Here is a 21,934-nt window from a genome sequence, read left to right as displayed (position 1 = left end):
ATAAATGCAGCCCAATAAAAAGTTGTCTTTGACAGAGTCATGGAATGACTGTGTAGCAATAAGAAGCTGCCATACGCAAGTTAGTTCTGAAATTTGGAACAGATCTTTTCTGTAACTCATCTTCAAATATCACTTGGATTCTCTTCATCTCTTAAATCAAAAGCTTGCCTGTCTTGGCTGCAAGCTTCTAGGCAACAGCTAACTCATACCTACACTCAATCAAGATGCAAGAACTAAGCAGCCCTCTGATTAACTCCTCTGATTAAGAGTCTGAATCTGTTAGGTCTAAGTACATGCCAAATTCTTCCTCATAAAATATTGTTTGTTGAAGTTTTATTCATGGAGATGCCTGGTTCTATTGCTTTCTCAGCAATCAGTCAGGTATTGGGAACCTCTTGTTGATTGTCTTCAAAGACTGAGATCCAGTGCAGAGTTTCAAAAATAATAGTACGTTATAAGAGTGTAAATTACAGTGTGGAATAATAGATAAAGAACTCATTTCTGTTTGTAATGCCGAAAGCATTACTGGGTCTTAATACTAGACGCAGAATATTGTATAATGTACCTGAGAATCTATTTATTATTCAGATTCATAGAGAAGAAAAGACTACTCAAAAAAAAAAAAAAAAACAAACACAAAAACAAAACAAAACAAAACACTGAAGCACTTCCAACAGGATTTTTTTTTTGCAGAATTTAGACACTTTAACTTCAAACCTGCAAACTCCAAGCTGCCACTGAGCCATGAGCATGACTAGTTCAACAGTTTTGGTAGTTTGTGTCCTTTAGTTATCTTAAGTACCTCGATGATCTGTTGTGATCATGTGCAGGAATGTCCAGACTTGCCAATGTTAACTCAGAAGTAGTACTTGAATATTAGTGAAACATCTAGAAAATGTATGTGGAGTGGGAGGAAGGGAGACAGTTCAGCTCTTCATGGTGCTTCTTATGTTTCAACATCATGTGCCTTCCTCTTGAAAGGCTCATGCATGAAGCTGGAGGCAATACAGTGTGGAGCAGCACTCCAGCTGCTCTTGTTTTACAGCACTGCTCTTCTGAGTTGGAAAGAAAGAGATCTTGGTGGCAGTGTAGTGGACTGGCATTGTAGCCTGACAGTTTCTTGTTATGCTTGTCTATCCTGGAATGAGGAGTCATCTAAGTGCCTGATATTGTTTTCTTGTGAAGCATTTATATCAAGCTATTTCTCATTTTTTAAGAAAGATTTGACAGATTGAAGTCTGTAGGTCTCCAGCTGCAGTTCATGTCCTTCATCCTTCATATCATTTGTTTCTCCTTTAACTTTTCTACATTGTTTTAAAAATGTAGATAATGACTGTTATTTTTTGAAGTAATCTAATATTAATCTCAACAATCTATAATAGAGGTTGCACTTTCCTATTCTTATTTGCTTCTAGCTTAATCATTAGCTGGTTTTCTCATTAGCCATTTTTGCTGCTGTGTAGCGATGTTATCTCAGGTGAAATTCTTTAATGCTGTAATCTTTCACCCTCCTGAGCCAGAGCTTTCCATAAGAGGTTTTCCCAATTGCATGTATACCTCAGAGGTGGCAGATCAGTGACTTTGCATGTGCCTAGTATTAAAACTCATTTTTCAAAAGGTCTAATTTACCAAGGGTAAATTGCTGTGTTTTACCCTCACTGGCCATTCCATCAACCTTCATGTTATCTATAAATCACTTCAGAAGTGAGTTTGATTTTACTTCTGTATCTCACAAAAAGTGTTACTGCTGCTTTTCTTGACACTAGGACCAATGTTGTACTACAGTTTGCACATTCATATTAGACTCATTTACTCCCAAGGCTGGAACAGCTCTCTTCATGCTTTATATTCTAGATCTAGATAGCTGTAGACTGTCTGTCTTCCACTGTAACCTACACAAGAAATCATCTCTGTGTGAGCCAAACCTTCTCAACCTTTTACAAGAAGCACATCTCCTACCTACTGAAAGTCCATTCACGTATCCAAGGAAACAGGTTATTCATTATGTCACCTACTGAAACTACTTAATGACTCATGCTTCATTTCAGCTCCAGACAGGTTTAGCAGTAAGCAATGTCGCCTCTTTATATGCCCTCTCTAGTTACAGAGTGCAAAAATTATAGCTTTCTTTAACCTAACTACTGTGGGTCCACTTTCCCAGAGATATGCTTGTACCTTATCTGGGACTGATTGTTCACCACCAACAACATTGGTGCAGAGAGTGTAAACAGCAAATATTCTGCTGCTAGCCAGGGATGTCAGCCTCTGCCTCTGAATATGTGGAGGGTCCTGGTTTTGGCTGTCAAGTCTACTTTCAACATGCATCCTTTTTATTACTACAACCGTAACAGGGTCCGCAATGTAGGAAGTATTGTTATTATTGCTCTTCCTTCAGCTTGAAATTTTGAAAAAAATTAGGAACTTGAAGAGAACAACTTGGAAACTTGGGGTGATAATCAGAACATGACAGAATGGTTAAGGTTAGAAGGCACCTCTGGAGGTCATTTGGTCCAAGCAAGGACAAGTAGGGACACCTAGAGCAAGTTGTCCAGGACCATGTCCAGAGGGTTTGTGAAGACCTCTAAGGAAGGAGGCTCCAGAACTTCTCTGAGCAACCTGGGTCAGTGCTCCACCACCCACACAGTAAAGAAGTTTTGACAAGTGTTTGAACTGTCTGAAATTCAGACAGAAACTCTTGTGTGCTAATTTGTTTCCATTGCCTTTTGTTCTGGCACCGGGTGACAGAGAAAAGAGCCTGGCTCCATCCTCTTTGCACTTGCCACTCAGATGTTTATAGGCATTGATACAATCTCCCCTATGCCTCCCCTTCTCTAGGCAGAACAGTCCCAGCTTTCTCTGTCTCTCCTGATAGGAAAGGTATCCTAGTCCTGTCATCATCTTGGAAGCCCAACATTGGACTCTTTCCAGTACATCTGGATATCCTTTGTACTGAGGAGCCTAGAACTGGTCAGCACTCAGGTATAGCCTCACTCCAGGTGCAGCTGAGTAGAGGGGAAAGATCACCTCTCTTGACCTGATGGCCATACTTTGCCTAATGCAGCCAAAAATACCATCAGCCTTACCAGCAAGGGCACAAGGCTGACTTATGTTCAAGTCAGTGTCCACCAGCAACCTCAGACCATTTCCTGCAGAGCAGCTTTCCAGCTGGGTGACCCCCGCCACGTCCTGGTGCCTGGGCTTGTTCCTCCCCAGGTGCAGGACTCTGTACTTCTTGCTGGACTTTATGAGATTCACAGAATCATAGAATCATAGAATATCCTCAGTTGGAAGGGACCCACAAGGATCATCGAGTCCAGCTCCTGGCTCCACATGGGTCTACCCAAAAACTCAGACCATATGACCAAGAGGATAGTCCAAATGGTTTTTAAACTCTGACTGGATTTTGCTACAACTGGGTCCCTGGGGAGACTTTTCAGATGCACTACTGCCCTCTTGGTGAAGAACCTTTTCCTGATATCCAGCCTGATCCTCCCCTGTTGCAGCTTGACTCCTTTCCCTTGGGTCCTATGACTGGTCACCAGAGAGAATAGATCAACTCCTGCCCCTCTACTCTCCCTCATAAGGAAGCTGCAAACCATGATGAGGTCTCCCCTCAGCCTCCTCTTTTCTAGGCTGAATGGGCCTAGTGACCTCAGCTGCTCCTCATACATCTTACCCTCTAGGCCCTTCACCATCTTCATCACCCCCCTCTGGACACTCTCCAAGAGTTTAATGTCCTTTTTGTACTGTGGTGCCCAGAACTGCACACAGTACTTGAGGTACCAGCACAGAGTAGAGTGGGACAATCACGTCCCTCAACCAACTGGCAATGTCGTGCTTGATGCACCCCAGAGTACAGTTGGCTCTCCTGTCTGCCAGGGCACACTGCTGGCTCATATTCAGCTTGTGGTTAACCACAACCCCTAGGTCCCTCTCTGCGGGGATGCTCTCCATCTTCTTGTCCCCCAGCCTGTATGCACGAGTCAACCACTTACCCCGGTTTCATGTCATCCATCAGTTTAGTGAGGGTGCACTCTATCCCATCATCCAAGTTGACAATGAAGATGTCAAGCAAGACAGGACCAAGTTTTGACCCCTGGAGTACTTCGCTCATTATTGTTCTTCAACTAGACTTTGCATGACTGATCACTACCCTCTGGGCCAGACTGTTCAGTCAGTTTTTGATCCACCTCACTGCTTATCCAGTCCATAGTTCAACAGCTTCTCTATGAGAATCTTATAAGAAACAGTGTTGAAAGCCTTACAGCAGTCCAGGAAGACTGATCCCCCCACACAACCATGAGGCTGATGATTTCATTATAGAAGGTTATCAGGTTGATCAGGCATCATTTCCCTTTGGTGAATCCATGATGAATACTCCTGTTGTTTCTCTTGTCCTTCAGGTGCCTTGAAATGGTTTTCAGGTTTAACTGTTCCATCACTTTCCCAAGGATTGAGGTGAGGCTGACTGGACTATAGTTCCTTGGATTGTCCTCCTTTCTTTTGTTTAAGATAGGAGTGACATTTGCTTTCCTGCAGTCTTGAGGCACTCCTCCTAGTTGCCACAGTTGAACAAGGACTATGAGGTGACCTCACAATCACTTCTTTTTGCCCTTGATGTCCCTGGACATATTTAATTCTAACAGGGCTTTAGCTTTTCAGAACCTGATCCCTGGCTGCTCAGACAATTTTCCTGTACTCTTCTAGGTTACCTGTCTTTGCTTCCACCCTTTGTAATATTCCTTTTTGTTTTTGAATTTGTTCAGGAGGTCCTCGTTCATCCATGTAACCTTCTTGGCATTTTTGCCTGGTTTTCTCTTTGTTGGGATGAATCATTCTTGAGCTTGGAGGAGGTGATCCTTTGTCCAGCTTCACTGGGCCTTTTCTCTCCAGGGCTTTATCACAGAGAACTCTACCAAGAAGAGATTCATCAGATCCCTACCAACATCCCTGAAGAGGCCAAAGTCTGCTCTCCCAAATTCCAGAGCTGTGAGCTTGAATTGTACCTTCCTCACTCCTCTAACAATCCTGAATTGCACTATTTCATGGTTACTGCACCTAAGGCTTCCTTTGAGCTTCACATTGTCTTCCAGCCCCTCCTTGTTGGTGAGAATTAGGTCCAGCATAACACCTCTCCTTGTCGGCACCTCTATCATTTGAAGAAGGAAGTTGTCATCAACACAGCCCAGGAACCTCCTGGATTGCCTATGCCCCACTGTTCTGTCCCTCCAACACATATCAGGGTGGTTGAAGTCCCCCATGAGGTCCACAGCTTGTGAAAGTGAGACTGTTTCTATTTGTTTATAGAAAGCCTTATTTAATCAATCTTCCTGGGCAAGTGGCCTGTAATGGACTCTTAGTAGAATGTCACCTAGCCCTGTCTTCTTTTTAATCCTGACCCATAAGCTCCTCACCCATCCCCAGGTAGAGCTCCATGTGTTCCAGCTGCTTATTGACATAGAGGGTAACGCCCCTTCCTCATCTTCCCTCCCTGTCCTTCCTAAAGAGCCCATATCCTTCCATTCCAACACTCCAGTCATGGGAGCCATCCCACCACAGCTAAAATAAAATTAAAGTGGGTATAAAATTAATGAAAGCAAAGAAAGCATGGAGTAGTTAAGGTTGCTGTTGCTTTTGCTATCTACTTATATTTGTAATCTTATATATTTATCTCATATAATCTTATATATTTAACTTCTTCACTGAAAGGGTTGTGAGGCACTGGAACGGGCTGCCCAGGGAAGTGGTGGAGTCACCATCCTTGGAAGTCTTCAAAAGACGTTTAGATGTAGAGCTTAGGGATATGGTTTAGTGGAGGGCTGTTAGCGTTAGGTTGGAGGTTGGACTCGATGACCTTGAGGTCTCTTCCAACCTAGAAAATTCTGTGATTCTGTGATATTTGTAAGCTCAATTTAGAGCTCAAAGTTTTCACATAGCCTATTGCATTCAATTAATAACAAGTGTGAATTTTATGGAGTTTCCTATCTTTCTGGACTTATTAAAGTTGTGGAACTGATTTGAGCTCTTGCCTGTTGCAGTTACACACTATATCTATTTTATTTAACCTTTACAGTCCATTGTCTGAAATTCATCATGCCTGCTTCAGGTTTTACTGAAATGCACATACCACAAATAGGCCAATTATGCCTGACATGTAGGTGTTTTGTCATAGGTCAGTGCATCTCGCTCTAATATAAAGATTGATTTGAATGTGTCAATCTTTTTCATGTAGCTTGTCATATACTGGAATGCTGTGATGGCCTTGCCCAGGATGTCATCAGCACCATAGGGCAGGCATTTGAGCTTCGATTTAAGCAATACTTAAGGTGCCCCTCCAAGATACCTACTTCGCACGATAGGTGAGTACGGTTACAGAAGACTGATAAAGAACCTTCTTTATTTTTACTTTATAAAATATGCTATGGACAAATTTGCTGGAGATGAACAGGATTTAAATGCTTCAAAAAGAGATTTCTGCTGAATTAGCAAAGGAGGGCTTGCTTAATGAATCTGAGAGGAGCAGAGTCATTTTAAAAGAATGGACTAAATATGGATTTCACAGTGAAATTACTCAAAGGATCATGTGTTTTCTATTGTGGTTAATATGCAGTGTTTTATGGCCAAGAATGAATATTATTTGTCACATTTTATCATTCTTGTTATTGTGATAGCAGCTCCGTCAATTTGGATGAAGTGAGCTAGAGTTGCTGGGCTTCCCAAATGATCAGTGATGTTTCACTATTTCTAGTATTAGCTGAAGTAAAGGTTTTAGGAATGTAATGTCTCATAGACAGGCTTTGACTGCATTGTTCTCTAGAGCAATAATGTCAGATTTGTTGGCTTTCCTATGTTTAAAATGCTGTGGTATAGCCTTCTGTTTCCTTTAGTGATCTCTATTTTTATCATGGATCAGTATATGCTCACTAACATTAGAATAAATCTTATTTCTTACATAAGGGTAAAATGAGCACATGGTGAATATTAAATGCTATTATTTCTATCTGGGAGCATTCTGTACTCACTTTGGAATGGAATAAATGACTGTTAAATGTAGACTGAAAGCACAGATCCTATCTCATGACTTCATGAAGTTCTTCAAGATTTACAGTGGTGATAGAACAGACATAATTAAAGACAATGTTTTAGGGCTTAGTCAGTCAATCAAGTAATAATATTATGAATGCTACTGTGAGTTTGTTTGTGGATTATTTAATGGTCTTTAAAGCTAAGTTTAAAAAAAATATATATCATTTTTCAGGCTAAAGAATTTCATCCTTTGCAAAGGGAGATATAGATAAAATTTATCTAATCAGGGTATCTGCTGCATGATCCTGGCCAATGATGGTAGCTGAATTTTCAAAATAATATGCAATAGTGATCCTCTCACAGCCAGTCTTAACATGCTGAAAGTATTTGTAAGTGCTTTGCAAGTGACACACAAAATCAAGCACTCACTTTCTTACAGGGTGCAGAGTTTTGATGAGTCATGGATGGAGGAAGAGAGTGAGGCAGCAGAACATCCCTATTACAACAACATCCCAAATAAAATGCCCCCTCCCGGTGGCTTCATTGATGCCAGACTCAAAGCAAGGATTCCCACTGCTGCAGACACAGCTCAGGTCGGTGCATCTCTGCCCTCTTGCTGATAGATCCAAAATTTACATGCATACATACATACATACATACATATATATATATGTAAAATATACTACATATATATATAAATATAATATATATGCACATATATATAAAAATATATAATATATAATATATATTATATGCATATGATATATGTATACATATCATATATATGTTATAATATATTATATATGTGCTATATGTAATATATATGTTATATATTATATATGTTATATATATTATATTACACACATATATATAATTTAAATATATACATATTTAAGATGGATTTATTTGGAACATAAATGTGTGATTAGTTTCATATTTAATGGACATTGATCTAGGAGACAACAAATTAAGCATTTGAGCAAAGGGAGTTGAATTCTTCATGGTGTTAAAAAAAAGAAAAAAAAAGTTCAGAGAAGAACCTGGGGGTTACTACAGTTTTAAGAAACATATCTGTCTCAGAGAGTATGAATTAAGAGTGCAAACAAACTAGAAACTATTTGATACAGAAGCTTTCATACAATCTAATACAGTCATTGCTAACATTTCATTATGTTAATAACTCAGCAGCAACTGATATTTAGCCAGGTTCCTAGGTAGGTCTTTCATTTCACACTGAACTGAAGCCAGCTTGGATATTTCTACCAGCATTGCTGTCAGAGGTTTGACTCTTATCCATACAACCACTTAAGAGGAGTTTTGAGATCCAGTCCAACTCTGTTTAAATCTAGAGGGGCCTTGACTGAAGAAAACATACTCCTGTCAATATCTAAGTGAGTTCCCTGGTACCAATGTGAGTCTTTCAGCTCATGTTTTTGAGGGTGTTTAGGGTGTCTACTGATCCCTTGTGTGGTTTCTAAGAAATGGTTTTCCCAGCCACAGTTTGTCAGGGCTGCCTGTGTGGAGACAAACATATTGAAGGCAATGATGTATTATTTGGGATTGCAGGGGTTGATAAAAGCAGGAAGGAGGGAAGTTTTCATGAAGGTCACCAGTAATGTCTTACTCCTACACAAATGTTTTTCTGAGATCTATATTCTGACACAATAATGAATCGGAAATAAAGAGTGGGAGTACACAGAATACAGTCAAGGAAATTGTCCAAGCCACTCATAATATATCAGTGTTTTAATGGTAATTGCAATTTTCTTTGTACATGTGTCCATTCTAGTCTGCAGCAGGAGTGGGAAGAGAGCGGATCTATTACCAGAGTCGTCACTTAGGAGACAAATTCAATGAAGACTGGCATCATGAACCTGTTAAGCAAGGTGAGTCTTACCAGTTTGGGTTGTAATGTAGCAGGATGTCTTGGGTGGGCAAAGCACACAAATGTCTGATGCCTTGAAGACTTAAGTCAATGAGCTGCACTTTGTTGGTCCCCTTTGTCATGAATTTTGGTGTTGACATCAGTGAAAAGTGTTTGGTAAGTATTCCTGGATGAATTATTAAATGCACACCTTCACAAAAACTTATATTTTGCAGAACACTTCCTGTACAGATTTGCCCCAAACATTCAGCTATCTAGCTTGTCTGAAAAGTTCATGGTATTTAAAGACAAACTTTTGGTCTTTTCATAAAATCCGACCCACTAGGATACGCACAGTGGATTTTCCAAAGGTAGGGTACAAAGTCAGAATCTTTTTAGGAATGTAGAACAATGCACATGTCTGCATATAATTTGGCCTCTACACATAACAAACACTGCATGATTTTAATATTGCAGTTTATGAGTTAGAAGCAAACCACTTCAAAACATCTGTGTCAAATTTGACCCCTTCCACCTTTATGTGACAGCTTTGAGGTGTCTTGGTGGACCATTTCTTTTCAAATGCCAGAATACGTTGTCTGTTGTTAATGTACACTGATTTGGGAACTTTGTTTCATTTCATCCCCAATGAGTCCCCAGCTAATTTGAAACTCACAGTCTTGATTTACAAAAAATACCTTTTCTCCAGAATAATTAAAAATAAAATTCACTGAAACACTGTTATGACTGTTTTCAATGGCATATTTTTTCTATTAGCTTCAGCAGTTACTGTCTTTCTATCTTCCATTCCAGGGAATTTTAAACCTGTGGTGATGGGTTTTGATATTATCATCTGTTCATTCTAACAACATAATTATGTAAAAGATAAAAAATAAAAAATAAATTAAAAAAATAAACCACCATCTCTTGAATTTTCCAGGATCTCTGGATATTTATAGTGTGCCGGAAGGGAGATCACAAGTAACTCCAACAGCAGAGATGCCAACTTATGTGAACACTCAGCATATAAATATGGAAGCTCTATTGGCACTTCAGGCAGATGCTGAAAGTACCTTCAGTGGAAACGCAAATAATACCAAAGAGAGTAGCCCAGGAAAGGATCTATTTGACATGAGTGAGTTTCCTTCCTTTTCACTCCCTTTCTAGCAAGAGACTTTATGTATTAATTCTGTATAAAAATAATCCTAAAATTCTCCAGATGAAATTTTAGTATCCCTAGTGAAGTCACAGTGAGCCTTAGAATTCATGGTGGTTTCATATCTGACTGAGATAAAAATAAGGGTAGCCAAAGATCTGAAGCTAATTTGTATTAGATCTGTGTTAAGCTGCAGTCTATGTTATCCATAGCATCATGCGTAACTGTGCCAGAAGGAAAATAAATTGGGAGCCCTGTCATGCATGAAAATGAAGGAGTGATTGACTGGAGAACTAGCTCCTTGCCTGTCCTGTGAACTTGTTTCTAGGAAGTCAATGCATACTGCATTTGACTTTGTGCAACAAGAAACTTGAGAGGTAAAAGTAAATTCTCTCTTCTTCCAGGTAGGTCTACAGACCTACCTAGCCATTTATTTTACCTTTGAAGTCAACTTTTCCGGACTCAGTGTCACAGCTATAGTCTTCAAATAAAGTTTTAAGCATCAGTCATAATTTTGATGCTGATGCTACCCATATACAAGGTTTTCAGTCATGAGCAGATACTTAACAAAAAGTATGGGGAAAGCAATTTGATGTATAGAAAACCTTCCTTGTTCTGTTCATCTTACTTCCTTTCAGTTGCTGACACATGATTTATTCAATTTAGTTCATATTATTAAAAGGCAGTGAGACAAAGCAGTTGATGCCTACATGTTATCTGTAAAATAACATATCTACATTTCTGTAATTTCAGTCTACATGAAACTGTCTTCCTGGCATGTTTTTGCTGAAATGTGTCTCTGTTTCTACAGCAAAGATTTTGAACTGAAAGAAAGGGGGAGGTGAGAAAGTTAAAGAGTGCACCTATCTATCAATATAGTTCTACAATGAGAAAAGTCTGCTGACTGAAATGATGGATGTTAACCTTAATTTCTAATAACCACGCCCTTAAAACATGGACAAGCTTACCTCTATACACATTCTTTTCCTAAAAATAAGACAAACTGATTTCTCATCTTGCAGCCTGCATTAGGCTTTATTGACCATTGGATCAAAGGGAAAAGCATTATCAGAAAGTATGTCAACTAGTCCAAAGTCAGTGGTTTGTCAAGCTAAACATGTGGAGTAGTGCAGGCTGTAATGTAGTGAAGACATACATACAAGTCAGATTTAAGAAACATACAATTTAGTTTAGATAATGCTTAAATCTGTGACAGCATACTATTTATCCTATCTCTCTGAACTAAATTAACTTCTCAGTGGCCCCACAAAAGCATGGCTATGTACCGCTAGCCTCTGAGCAGTCTACTTATAGCATGTGTGTTGCTTCACAGTACTGCTCTCCAGATGTTCTTTAGTAAGTCTAGTGGACTCAGAACAATGTGTCTTTTTAATATGTGCTAGATGGGCAATTGAAAATCTAAAAGTGCAAATAGCATGTGGTAGGTCAGTAGAGCCTATAATGAAACATACACTGACCTATTTACTATTTCTGTAAGACTGTTGAGATATGCAATGACACCTCTTTCCATTCCACTCTAGGGAAAGTAACACTGAGTTCAGGATTCAGCTGAAGTTTAAAAGATTACTTCCCAAGGGTTAATTTCTATTAGGTAAATCACAATAAAGGTGTTAACCTGTCTCTGTGTCCCAAAGTCCTCTTCCTAGGCTGAGGTTAGGAGTAAGCTGAGTAATAACAGCGACTGATCCTTTCCAGACCTACCCATGGGCTGGAGACTCAATAATGGATAATGAATATATAATAATGGATAATATATAATAATGGATAATGGGTAAATGAATATGTTCCTTGAAGAGAGACCAGATATGACTATAATGACTTTGGGTACCCATATTATGCAATTTATTTTAAATGAAACTGTCTGACGTAACCTGTAAGGCAAAAAGAGAGCTTTGCACTGTACCAGAGCACATAAATACAGATGTTGACAATGGCCATTACTGAAATAAAATCAGTACCTTTCAAAAGTTTCTGCCTATATTCGCTCTTAATTTTTATCACTGTCTTTGTGTGCATAACACACGTTTTTAACATATTACACTCTTAATACATGTTTTACTACATGACAGATCAGTAAGCTTTGTAGCTTTGTAGTATGTTTTTTTTTTTTTTTTTTTTTTTTTTAATTTCTTAAAGGAAAGTGACTATAACACAGAATAAATCCAGTTAAAAATGTCTGGAATATATATTTTTTTTTTTCCAACATGATTTAACTCTTAATTATCTTGCACTTGTTTCTCTTTCTATAACCAGAACCATTTGAAGATGCCCTTAAGAACCAAACACCTGAGCCTGTGTTGAATAAATCCACTTCCGTTGAATGTACTAGTCCTCTTTTATCCAGAGCTGCTGACTGGACTACAATGGAAGAGCTAAGTACAGAGCCATGGTATCAAGGAGAGATGAGCAGGAAAGACGCAGAACAGCTGTTAAAAAAATGTGGAGATTTCCTTGTGAGAAAAAGTACCACAAATCCAGGTTCCTATGTGCTGACAGGCATGCAAAATGGACAAGCCAAACATCTTCTTTTGGTGGATCCAGAAGGAACCGTAAGTGCTGATTATGGAGTAATACAGGCACTTTCTGACTTCTGTATTTTTTCTGAATATGTTTAAACTTGTTTACAGCTTAGGCACAACTGACCAGAATGACAGCTTAATGTAAGGTGTCATCACATCCAATACTCTCCTGATATCTAGTAGAAGACATAGTGCATGCATACATGCACATTTCAGGGATAGCAGAAGACCTCCCGCATAACGTCTGCAGGAGGTCTCAGGGACCTGGTTCCCTATCAATGTCAAACTTTGGCCACTGCATTATTAACTTAGTCAAAAGTGTAGCTAAGCCCCTTTTTGGTCTTCTAGCTGAGAAGTTGCTGGCAACTGTGCAAGTTCAACCAGCATTTGTGCTGGGAATTTCCACATGATCTCTGTCAGTGAGGACACAGATCAGGCCCCCCAAAGCCATTATATTTTCCCCCTCTTAAGGCCATGAGACGACTGGAGTAAAACTGTGCCCCACTGGGGTAAAATTGCTACATCTGTTTGCTGCACAGGCACTCCTTTAGCTGATGAAGCCTCCCAGCCACAGAACAGCAAATGCAAAGAAACTCCTGTTTTTACATCCATCTGTCGTGCTTCTGGGGGAGATGAGCCTCACCAGAAAGAGCATTGCCACACATTTTATTCTTGTCCCGTGGTAGCTGACAGATAGTAACCCCTCTTCCTCTCTAAAGGACAGCTTTAAAAGCTGGAAAGTAAACTCCTGGGAAGGAGGTGGCTGTTTAGCATCTATTTCATCTGAGAAGCCTGCAGAAGGAAGACCAGCAGCAGAATTATGCTGGTCCTGCATACTACCACACTGCAATGGCCACAGTACTTGCCAGTCTACTTACTTACCTTCGCCACACGAGGACAGTCAAAGAATGTTTTTAACACTTTTTCTGCGCCATCAGCCAGGTCCCGGGCTTGGCCAGGAAGCCAGACCCTATGCATCTCTGGGAGCAGCCTCCTTCTCTAAAATGTTGACAGCTGCTTTGTGACCCTGCAGGTCTCATAATTCCCCCTTCAAAATAAATGCAGAAATAGCTGCTACAAGGTGCGGACATGTCCCACCAGGAGCTCTGGAAGCCAAAAAGTAGATGTGATATCTGCTGTTCCTCTCACTGGCAGGGTTTTACCCAGGCCTGGGACAGTTCCTGTTCTCCATCTCAGCAGGGCTCACTGGGTGTTTCTGCTGCTCTGCAGCAGCTTCAGCTGGCTTGGAAGGCAAAAGTGACGACAGTGTTTTCATATCTATATTTAGGTTAGCTGAGCTGTCTGTGTGATTTGTGGGGTCCTGCCACAGCTCCTCAGCAGCCTTGTTTGTGACTTGTCAGAGAGAAGAGTCATTCATAAAACACTGGCGTGAGGCAAGCCTCAGCAGTGCTCCAGTGGCATGTGCTTTTCCTGCCTGGCCTCTGTGATTATTTGTAAAAACTGGTTCATAAAGAGTGCTTGAAAGTCAATTCACACACAAATTATCAAGTGGCACGTTACAACTCCTCAAGGTGTGTTTCCAGGGCAGTTAACTGTGCTGCCACTTCTGCTCTAATCCAGCTCACAAAAGATCTCTAGTTTAGATAAGGGATGCGTAAAGGTGAGTACTGCAGGTTTTCTACTGGGTTTAGGATTGAAGCTTGAGCCGTGGTGATGATGGTGCATACTACTGAGGGTGAGAAAGCTCTCACTTGAGTTGAATGGGCTGAAGATGTGTTAGTTTGAATATAGGTAATGAAAGTTCTTGATGTTTTAAAGATATCTTAGTTTTGAAAAATATAGCTTTGAATAATTATAGAAAGTAATGTTTAAAAGTAGTATGTTTGAGAAAGTATGAGAGCCAGCTGGTTTTCTTCAGCAACGCTGCTAAATGCAGACTCAGTAGATAGTATAACTTGCCGTTGGTGTTGTTTGCTACTTTCTTTTCCTGTGACATTGTGTCCCAAGTTCTTGTAATTTTGCCAGAACTTTATTGTGAAGATTGAAATATTTCAAGCGGGGTGCCCACTGCAGCATAAACTGTTTTTTGAAAGTTTTAACAAATTTCATTATCTATTTTCTATTCTATGATTTTTTAGAAACATTCAAGGAGAATAGATGCCATTTTAGAGCAGTGTTCATACCATTTTGCTTGAGACATTGTAGAACTATCCCAACACAAAAGCATTATCACAACTTTGCTCTGCATGTGGAAGCTGTATGCCGTAAGTTATTTTAAACATAAGAAGGAAATGTTCTGGGAAGATGAGGTTATGTAATTAAAGATAATAAAGATTAAATTAAGTTAATTAAAGATGTTTTTTAATATTAATTAGGTCTTGGCCTACCCTAACTTTTGACTGTTTTACCTTGTAATATCAGTTTTCTCTTATTGCAGCTGTAATAATTCACTTAGCAGGATTCCAGTGCAGAGTACTGGTAAATGGACTAGAAAAAAATGACATTCCCTACCCTAAAGTGGTTCACTTTCAAAGGCCCAAGCATGTACCATGCAGCACTGTGCAAACTCAAGCCAAACACAAGTGGTGGGTGGTTCACTTTCAGAGGAAGGGAATTTCCCAGTGTACGCCAGAGGTGTTTTTTTTGTTTGTTTGTTTGTTTGTTTTTTGGCATCTCAAGAAGAAAGGCTTTGCTGTGGAAAACACAAAGATGCTGAAATGCACAGAGATGTTCTGGCATCCCTGGATGGATATCCCTTTTTAATAAAAAGGTGAAAGAAGTTAAAATGAACCTGTAATTTCTTGAAAAAGAAAAGTTAGTCTAAAAATTGAACTTACAGTGAAACAAAATGTTGTATGGAAAGCAGACTAGCTCATAGGTATCTTGCTGAGTATCTGTTTGGAGAGACTAAGGAGAGTCAGAGACAAACACACAGAGACTAAACAGCCAGATTTCCACTGCTTTTGATGAGAGAGTGATCTGTCTCAAATACGTAATTAATGGTACATTTTTATTTTTAGAGAATTTTGATGCAAAGTTATGAGAAAAAATATTTTGCTCCTTAACTTGTTTTCTTGCATCCTTTTTTTGAAGGTTCGTACAAAAGACCGTGTCTTTGACAGCATAAGTCATCTCATCAATCATCACCTTGAGAATAATTTGCCAATAGTTTCTTCTGGGAGTGAACTCTGCTTGCAGCAGCCTGCTGAGAGGAAACACTGACTCCAGATAACTCTTAGTTTTTGTAACTTGCAAGTTATAACTTGTGGAAAGTGCAGATCTGAAAACATGTATGTAAAAAAAAAAAAAGGAAAGAAAAGAAAAAAAGAACACACACAAAACAAACAACAACAACAAAAACACACACACACCATATTCCCATATGTTTCACCAGTATATTTTCTTTAGGTTTAAGAAGTTCTATTTCACACAGTTTACTTGAAAATTCTCAATGCTTTATGTGGACTTGAAGTCACAACAGAAGGTTTTCTTAAAAATTAATTTCAATAAAATTGTTCTGATCCTCAATTGTGAATATTGGTAGTGTATATATACACACACATAATATATAAATACAGTATATATTTATATTTTTCAAGTCAGTCTGTTGATGGTATAGAACTAATCTTCTGTGCCATGTGTTTTTAACAGAAGAAAAATGCCAATAGTGATTGTTCAGATAAAAATAGAATACAGCAGTCTCAATTTTTGAGAAAACAAATATTGGGCATCTTATTTATGATTTTATGTAAGAAGCACAATAATGGGGATTACAGTTGGAACATGTTGGTTAAGTACCTTGGAAAGAGACTGAATTTAGCAACATGGATTCCAACTCAGAAATTTAGCATAAAAGGATTTTTTTAAAGTGTTATTCAGTGTCATAGATATCAAAAGCATTTTCTTTCTGATGTCAAGTCTGAATTCCTATATGATATTACTCAAAGCATTTGTATCTTGCTTTAACAATGATTTGGTGTGATCTCTCTGTGTAAAAAGTGTATGCATTTGATTTTTCTAATGGTAATACAACAATATTCTGCAACTTCAATTTGTTAATTTGAATGGTAAGATTATTTATAAATAGTTCTCTGGTTATGGTGAAGATCTAGGTGTCCTTGACTATCAGTTTCCAGTGAGATGTTATATACTGATTAGGCAGTTTCAATAACTTGTAATTAGTAGATTTAATGCAAGACTTCTGTGGCTGGTTAAAGACATATCTGAAAAATCTTTTAGTCTTATGGATAGTGAAAACTATTATGACTCAGTGATCAGTTTTGCAAATGGTGTCATTTGCATTTATCTAGTTATTAGGTGCCTCTTCCCAAAGTATAACTTGATTTTGACCTTCAGCAAGAGATAGGTATTGCAAATATACAGCTTTTCTCTAAATATGAAGTTAGAAATATACACTAAAGATGCGTTTCTGACAGATGTTTCCTTGTCTTTTGGTATTGGGAATTTTTTTAGTGAAGGTCTGTACTGTTCAAACGCAAGCACTATATTAATTTGTTTTCATGTTTTATGAGCCTTAGTTCTTTTTTATGTAAAATTATCAAGACAAATTCAATAGACACTGTTCCTGTAATGGCAAAGTTTGGGACAGAGCTATGATTTAGCCGTCAGCATTCAAAGGTCTTCTCTAGCAGAAGCATCTCAAATCAAATCATCAGACTTGATTTACAGTGGCCAAAAGTTAGCAGGCTAAGTCTAGATTAAACACCTACCTGTCCTCAAGTAGTTAATTAGATTTGTTTTAAATTTTTTTTTTTAAGTTTAAGAATTTTTTTAATTAAGACCAAACTGCTTGAAGGATTCACTTAGAATTCATTCAGATAGAATCACTACGTAAGGGAGAAAAAAAAAGAAAAAAAGGAAAAAAAGAGTCTTGTACCTATTTCTTGTACCTCATGCTTTGAAATATGGTCAAGTTGCAACTTTGAAAGACTTTTATTTTGGTTGTCCTCAAGAATTAAAATTATTAAGGTACCTAAGACTATCATGTGACCCATGAAATAAAAATACATTTGATTATGTAATCAAAACATTCTGAAACCAAATGAAGACATTTAGTGAACCAAATGCTTCTGATTCATTTTGTTTCAGATAGTTATTATCTGATGTTTCTAGGTCTGGATGTGAGCTGAAAGGAAAGGAAAGAAAGTAAATACTGCTTTGCAAATTACCATGACACTTAAAGTCTTCAAATATTTAATTCTTAAAATTTGTGTTTTCCTTTTACCAAGTTGGAATTTGCAAGGAAAGTGAAAAGATCTTATAGCCAAAGCAGTATCAATCAGACTGATTTTTTTTTAAGAGTATCTGTTCTTACCATATTGCCCATTGAAGTATCTTTGTTGTCTCCTTTTTCATCGTATGTAACACTTGTCATTCCGGTCTCCCACTTTCCTACAGACATGTCCTGGAATGTTTTTAGTATGATATCAATAACTGTAACAAAAGGCCTCTTTTGTACTTCAAATATGATTGTGTATCACTTCCGCAATAGTCAGGTGCCTAACTTCTTCAGCTGCCTTCAAAAATCCCACCTGCTGCCTATCTCTGTCTTGGATTCTTAAGTATCCTGCCAGTGCATGCTGGGAAAAATATGGCAAGATACAGATGTATGAATGAAGGCACAAAACATCCACTGAAATAAGCAGATAATATTGTTTTCCTTTTTTTTTTTTCCTTTTTTTTTTTTTTCTTTTTTTAACCATTACCCCAGCTGTAGCTTTAATAGTTTAGCAGCCAAATAGCTGCATAATTTGGAAATTAAAGCTGATGGTAAGGAGACTTGAAAAAGCTTGCCAGAAACATCAGTAGTTGTTCCCCAAACTACATTTCACAAACTCTGCCTTCAAGAAAATGTGTCTGTTTTAAGCTTCTCTTCCAGCACATCCCGTTGCCGAGCTTATCCACTGATGATGCAAAGGTTACAAGTAGCTAGATCATATGTACTTTGGTCTTTGGTGGTGGTTTGGGCTTCAGCATTTGGGCTGCAACAATACTCCACTGTCATAATGGCCTGGGAGATCCTGTCTGGCCACATATGAAGGTCCAGAGCCTTTTCTAAGTCACTGAAACCAAATGATCTTGAACCAACCAACAAGGAAGAGCAAGCATATGGGCAAATTAATGCTTCTTTGGCAGATCCTACTTTTTGTAATTGTCATAGATTTGGCTTTCCACCATATGAGAATGGTATAAAAACTGTATAGCCATTTCGTCAGCAGGTCCACTACTGTTGTCATTAGAGTGAAAGAGACATTTTACATTGAGCTCAGCAAGAGAGAACTGAACCTCTTATAAAGTCATCTCTCCTCATTTCTGTGAGGAGCCAACACTGCTAGCAATTTAAGAGACATAAAGCTATGGGACCAATGTTGTGTTATTAGCTGAAAACTGTACAGTTGACTGCATAATAATTTGAGTTTTTTAATATTTTCCTTTGGCTTTGAGTCTCCTTTCCTTTTGGTTTTCTTCTCTTTTATGCTGTCTCAAGGGCTATACACTTACTGGTTTTAAAAATCTGGTGATCATTCAGTATGATGACTCAAAGAGCCGGGATTTAACTGAAAGAACAAATTTACTACACTCACTAGAAATCACTGAGATCATACAATATTCAGTTATCCTTTTATATTTTCCCAGGGAATAGCTGAGAAGTCAGAATTGAAACTATTATCAGTAAATCTGATTATCAGTTTTGATTCCAGTTGTATTGCAACTATATGAACTATGGCTAATGAAAATTCATTAGATTCCTTTAAACAAGACTGTTAGAAGTAAAACAAATGCTTCTGATTGATTTTATTAAAGTTCTATATTAATTGTTAGGATAGTAACAATTTCATAATGCTGAAGCTGAAAGTGATAGATTTGAGAGCTGAGGTATAGTCATGTTCCCAAAGTTTTAGTTGTTTCAGATGCTTCACAAGCAATGAAATGCCAAAGGTAGAAATTGCGAGTTGAAAACAGAATTACCTTCTGGTTTCAATGGGCATTTGCACACTGTGAAGACTTCCAGGCTCCCTTCCTGAACAAAAGAGAAGGATGTTCAAGTTGGCTATGCCTAGGTGCAGGAGGAGATGCAATCTCCATGGCCTCTCTGCCCAGGGCTTTGCACATGAGGTGAAGGTAAAATGTTAAACTGAAGCTTCCCTTCACTTCAAATCCTACAGGATTCCCAATGGGAGATGATGCTAGTTATATCAGATACCTCTCTGTTGTACTGTATTTGTTCAAAAAAAAGCAGAGGACAAAGGACATAGGCCTAGGACTGGGATTTGGTTGCAAAATGTGCGTTGTCATGTAAAGAAAAAGTTTATTAATGGCCTGGTAAATGTCACCTTTTTGATATCCTGGCATCCTTCTTCTCCTTCACATAATAAACTGTTACTATCTTTGTTCCCAAGTATCACATTGTGCAGTAAGAGGAGGAGAATTTATAAAATTTATACAACAGTGCAATTGTTGCTGACATATCAAGTTCCAGATACAGTATTCATAATATAACTTATGCATATTTAGAAATTTGTAAGTAGTAAATGCTGCATTTGAAAACTACATGAAATGGTAGATCCAAGAATTTTTATTGTAAACCATATTTGCATTAAGTCTGAGCTGATGTAATACATACACTTCTCTTTTTGTCTTCCAGACATTTTCAAAGTATGTCTGTATAAAATCTAAATTGTTTTATTGTAGTTACTGTCAAAAATATGTTGATCTGCACCGCCTTTTTTCAGCAAAACTATGATTACACTCTCCACAAACCTATACTGGCTCAAAGCCGTCAAGATATGGAAAAAATCTTACTCAATGCTCTGTGCTCAGTCACTTATTCTACCCCCTTACTCAGTGTCTCACCTTGCTCTCATCAGCATTGGGTGCAGCTGGAACATGTGCAGGCCTGTGGAGAAGTAACACATAAAACTTGTCTGCAGTTAAAGAGACTTGGAAAAGCCAAAAGGTGAAAAGCTGCCTTGGGAGAGAAAACCCCAGGGTTAAGAAGTGTGAGGTCTGGAAACATGAGCCAATAGGCATATGAGCCACTAATGAGAAAAGAAAGCTGCCACCAAATTAAAAACATGCTAATTGTCTGATAGGGTTAAGCAGAACCTTGAGGAAGAGAATTGCAAAATACTTGTACAATGCCTAAGATTCGTCTCTTGTTCATCTGCATCCTCCAACATGAGCATCATGTATGGCTTCCACTGAGAACAGGCAGCATTATTTTATTATTATTATTTTAATCTCAGTAAGGGAGATAGAGCTACAGAGCTACATATTTTTAGCAAAAGCATTGTATAAAGGAAAAGCTAAGTAAAGGGTGTTTAAACCTTGTTTGACACCAGAACAAGCTGTGAAAACCAAAAGAATAAGGAAATAAAAGCTAGGTGACTCATTCTGCTACCCCACTTTGAGGGAGCCAGGAAGGATGACTCAGCTAATGAAGGTAGCCTCAAATTTTGAGATTAAGATGTGCAATTACAGTTCATGTAGTTATCGTGAAGGTCAAATAACATAAAGGATAAAGACAGCTTTCTCCAGCAGGCCTCCTTTTTCTTCAGTGAGGCAAAACTACCAAAACCACCCAGGCAAATGTTCATTCAGAAAAGGTGAAATTTTTCGTAAGTGAAGGATGTAAAGATTATAATTGGTAGAAGATATATATTTGTGTCCTTTGTGGCTGGACTGGTGTGATAACTGCTTCTAAGTAAAGTCCTGCAGAGTTAAATCTCAAAGGAAGCCAGGTTTCTTCTTTTGAGTTAAATGTTTTTCTTCGCATTGTGTGGACAGCAACAACAACAAAAAAGTGGCTATTTTACTGTAAAAGGGAGTCTGACTGTACATTTGATATTTATTAATATTTATTACTTTTAGAAATATTTTTAATTGAGAATTGCAGGAAAAATAATGTTTGTGGAAATATTGTGATCATTTATATTCCCCCAAACTTTTGTGAATCTCAAGTTTTTGCTTGTCTGCTGATTGTGATATTCTGGTTATAGAGGCAAATTTTGTCTCTGAGAAAGTCTTTGAGCAACAGAATTTGGAATATGTGTCATGCAGCTGTTTTCTGATTATTCAGTTTGTATGTGATTAACCAAAGTAATAAAATAATGAGCACTGCTATCAACTCTAAATGTATCTAAAGTGGGACTGAGTCTGTTCTCCTATGCCCAGGTTCCCTATTTGTTTGTTTGTTTGTTTACTGTTTTTAACTGAAGATACACCTGTTTTGTAGCAGAAAAAAAATAAAATCTCCAGGATTTACTTGGATATTGAATATTATTAAGCCAATGAACTACTCCCCTCAGTAGAAACAGACCAAAAATGTCAGAGGATGAGGTAACACGTGAGAGGGTTGACCTCGGT

The 21,934-nt window shown here is 38.2% G+C and overlaps 1 protein-coding gene across 12 annotated transcripts in view; it reads left to right on the top strand.

Moving 5' to 3' along the window:
- SHC3 (SHC adaptor protein 3) overlaps positions 1-21,702 on the top strand; it is a 71,256-nt gene extending 49,554 nt beyond the window's left edge. For all 12 annotated transcript variants that reach the window (XM_084505484.1, XM_084505490.1, XM_084505485.1 and 9 more), the window contains 6 exons: positions 6,233-6,359; positions 7,466-7,619; positions 8,816-8,912; positions 9,831-10,025; positions 12,321-12,616; positions 15,641-21,702. In XM_084505484.1, coding sequence (XP_084361610.1) covers positions 6,233-6,359; positions 7,466-7,619; positions 8,816-8,912; positions 9,831-10,025; positions 12,321-12,616; positions 15,641-15,769 — 998 coding nt within the window. In that variant the 3' untranslated portion in view covers positions 15,770-21,702. The remainder of the gene's footprint in view (positions 1-6,232; positions 6,360-7,465; positions 7,620-8,815; positions 8,913-9,830; positions 10,026-12,320; positions 12,617-15,640) is intronic.
- Positions 21,703-21,934: the final 232 nt, after the last annotated feature.

The sequence above is a fragment of the Aythya ferina genome (genome assembly GCF_964211825.1).
Source record: "Aythya ferina genome assembly, chromosome: Z".
Taxonomy (NCBI): domain Eukaryota; kingdom Metazoa; phylum Chordata; class Aves; order Anseriformes; family Anatidae; genus Aythya; species Aythya ferina.
This window is presented reverse-complemented; position numbering and strand designations above follow the sequence as displayed.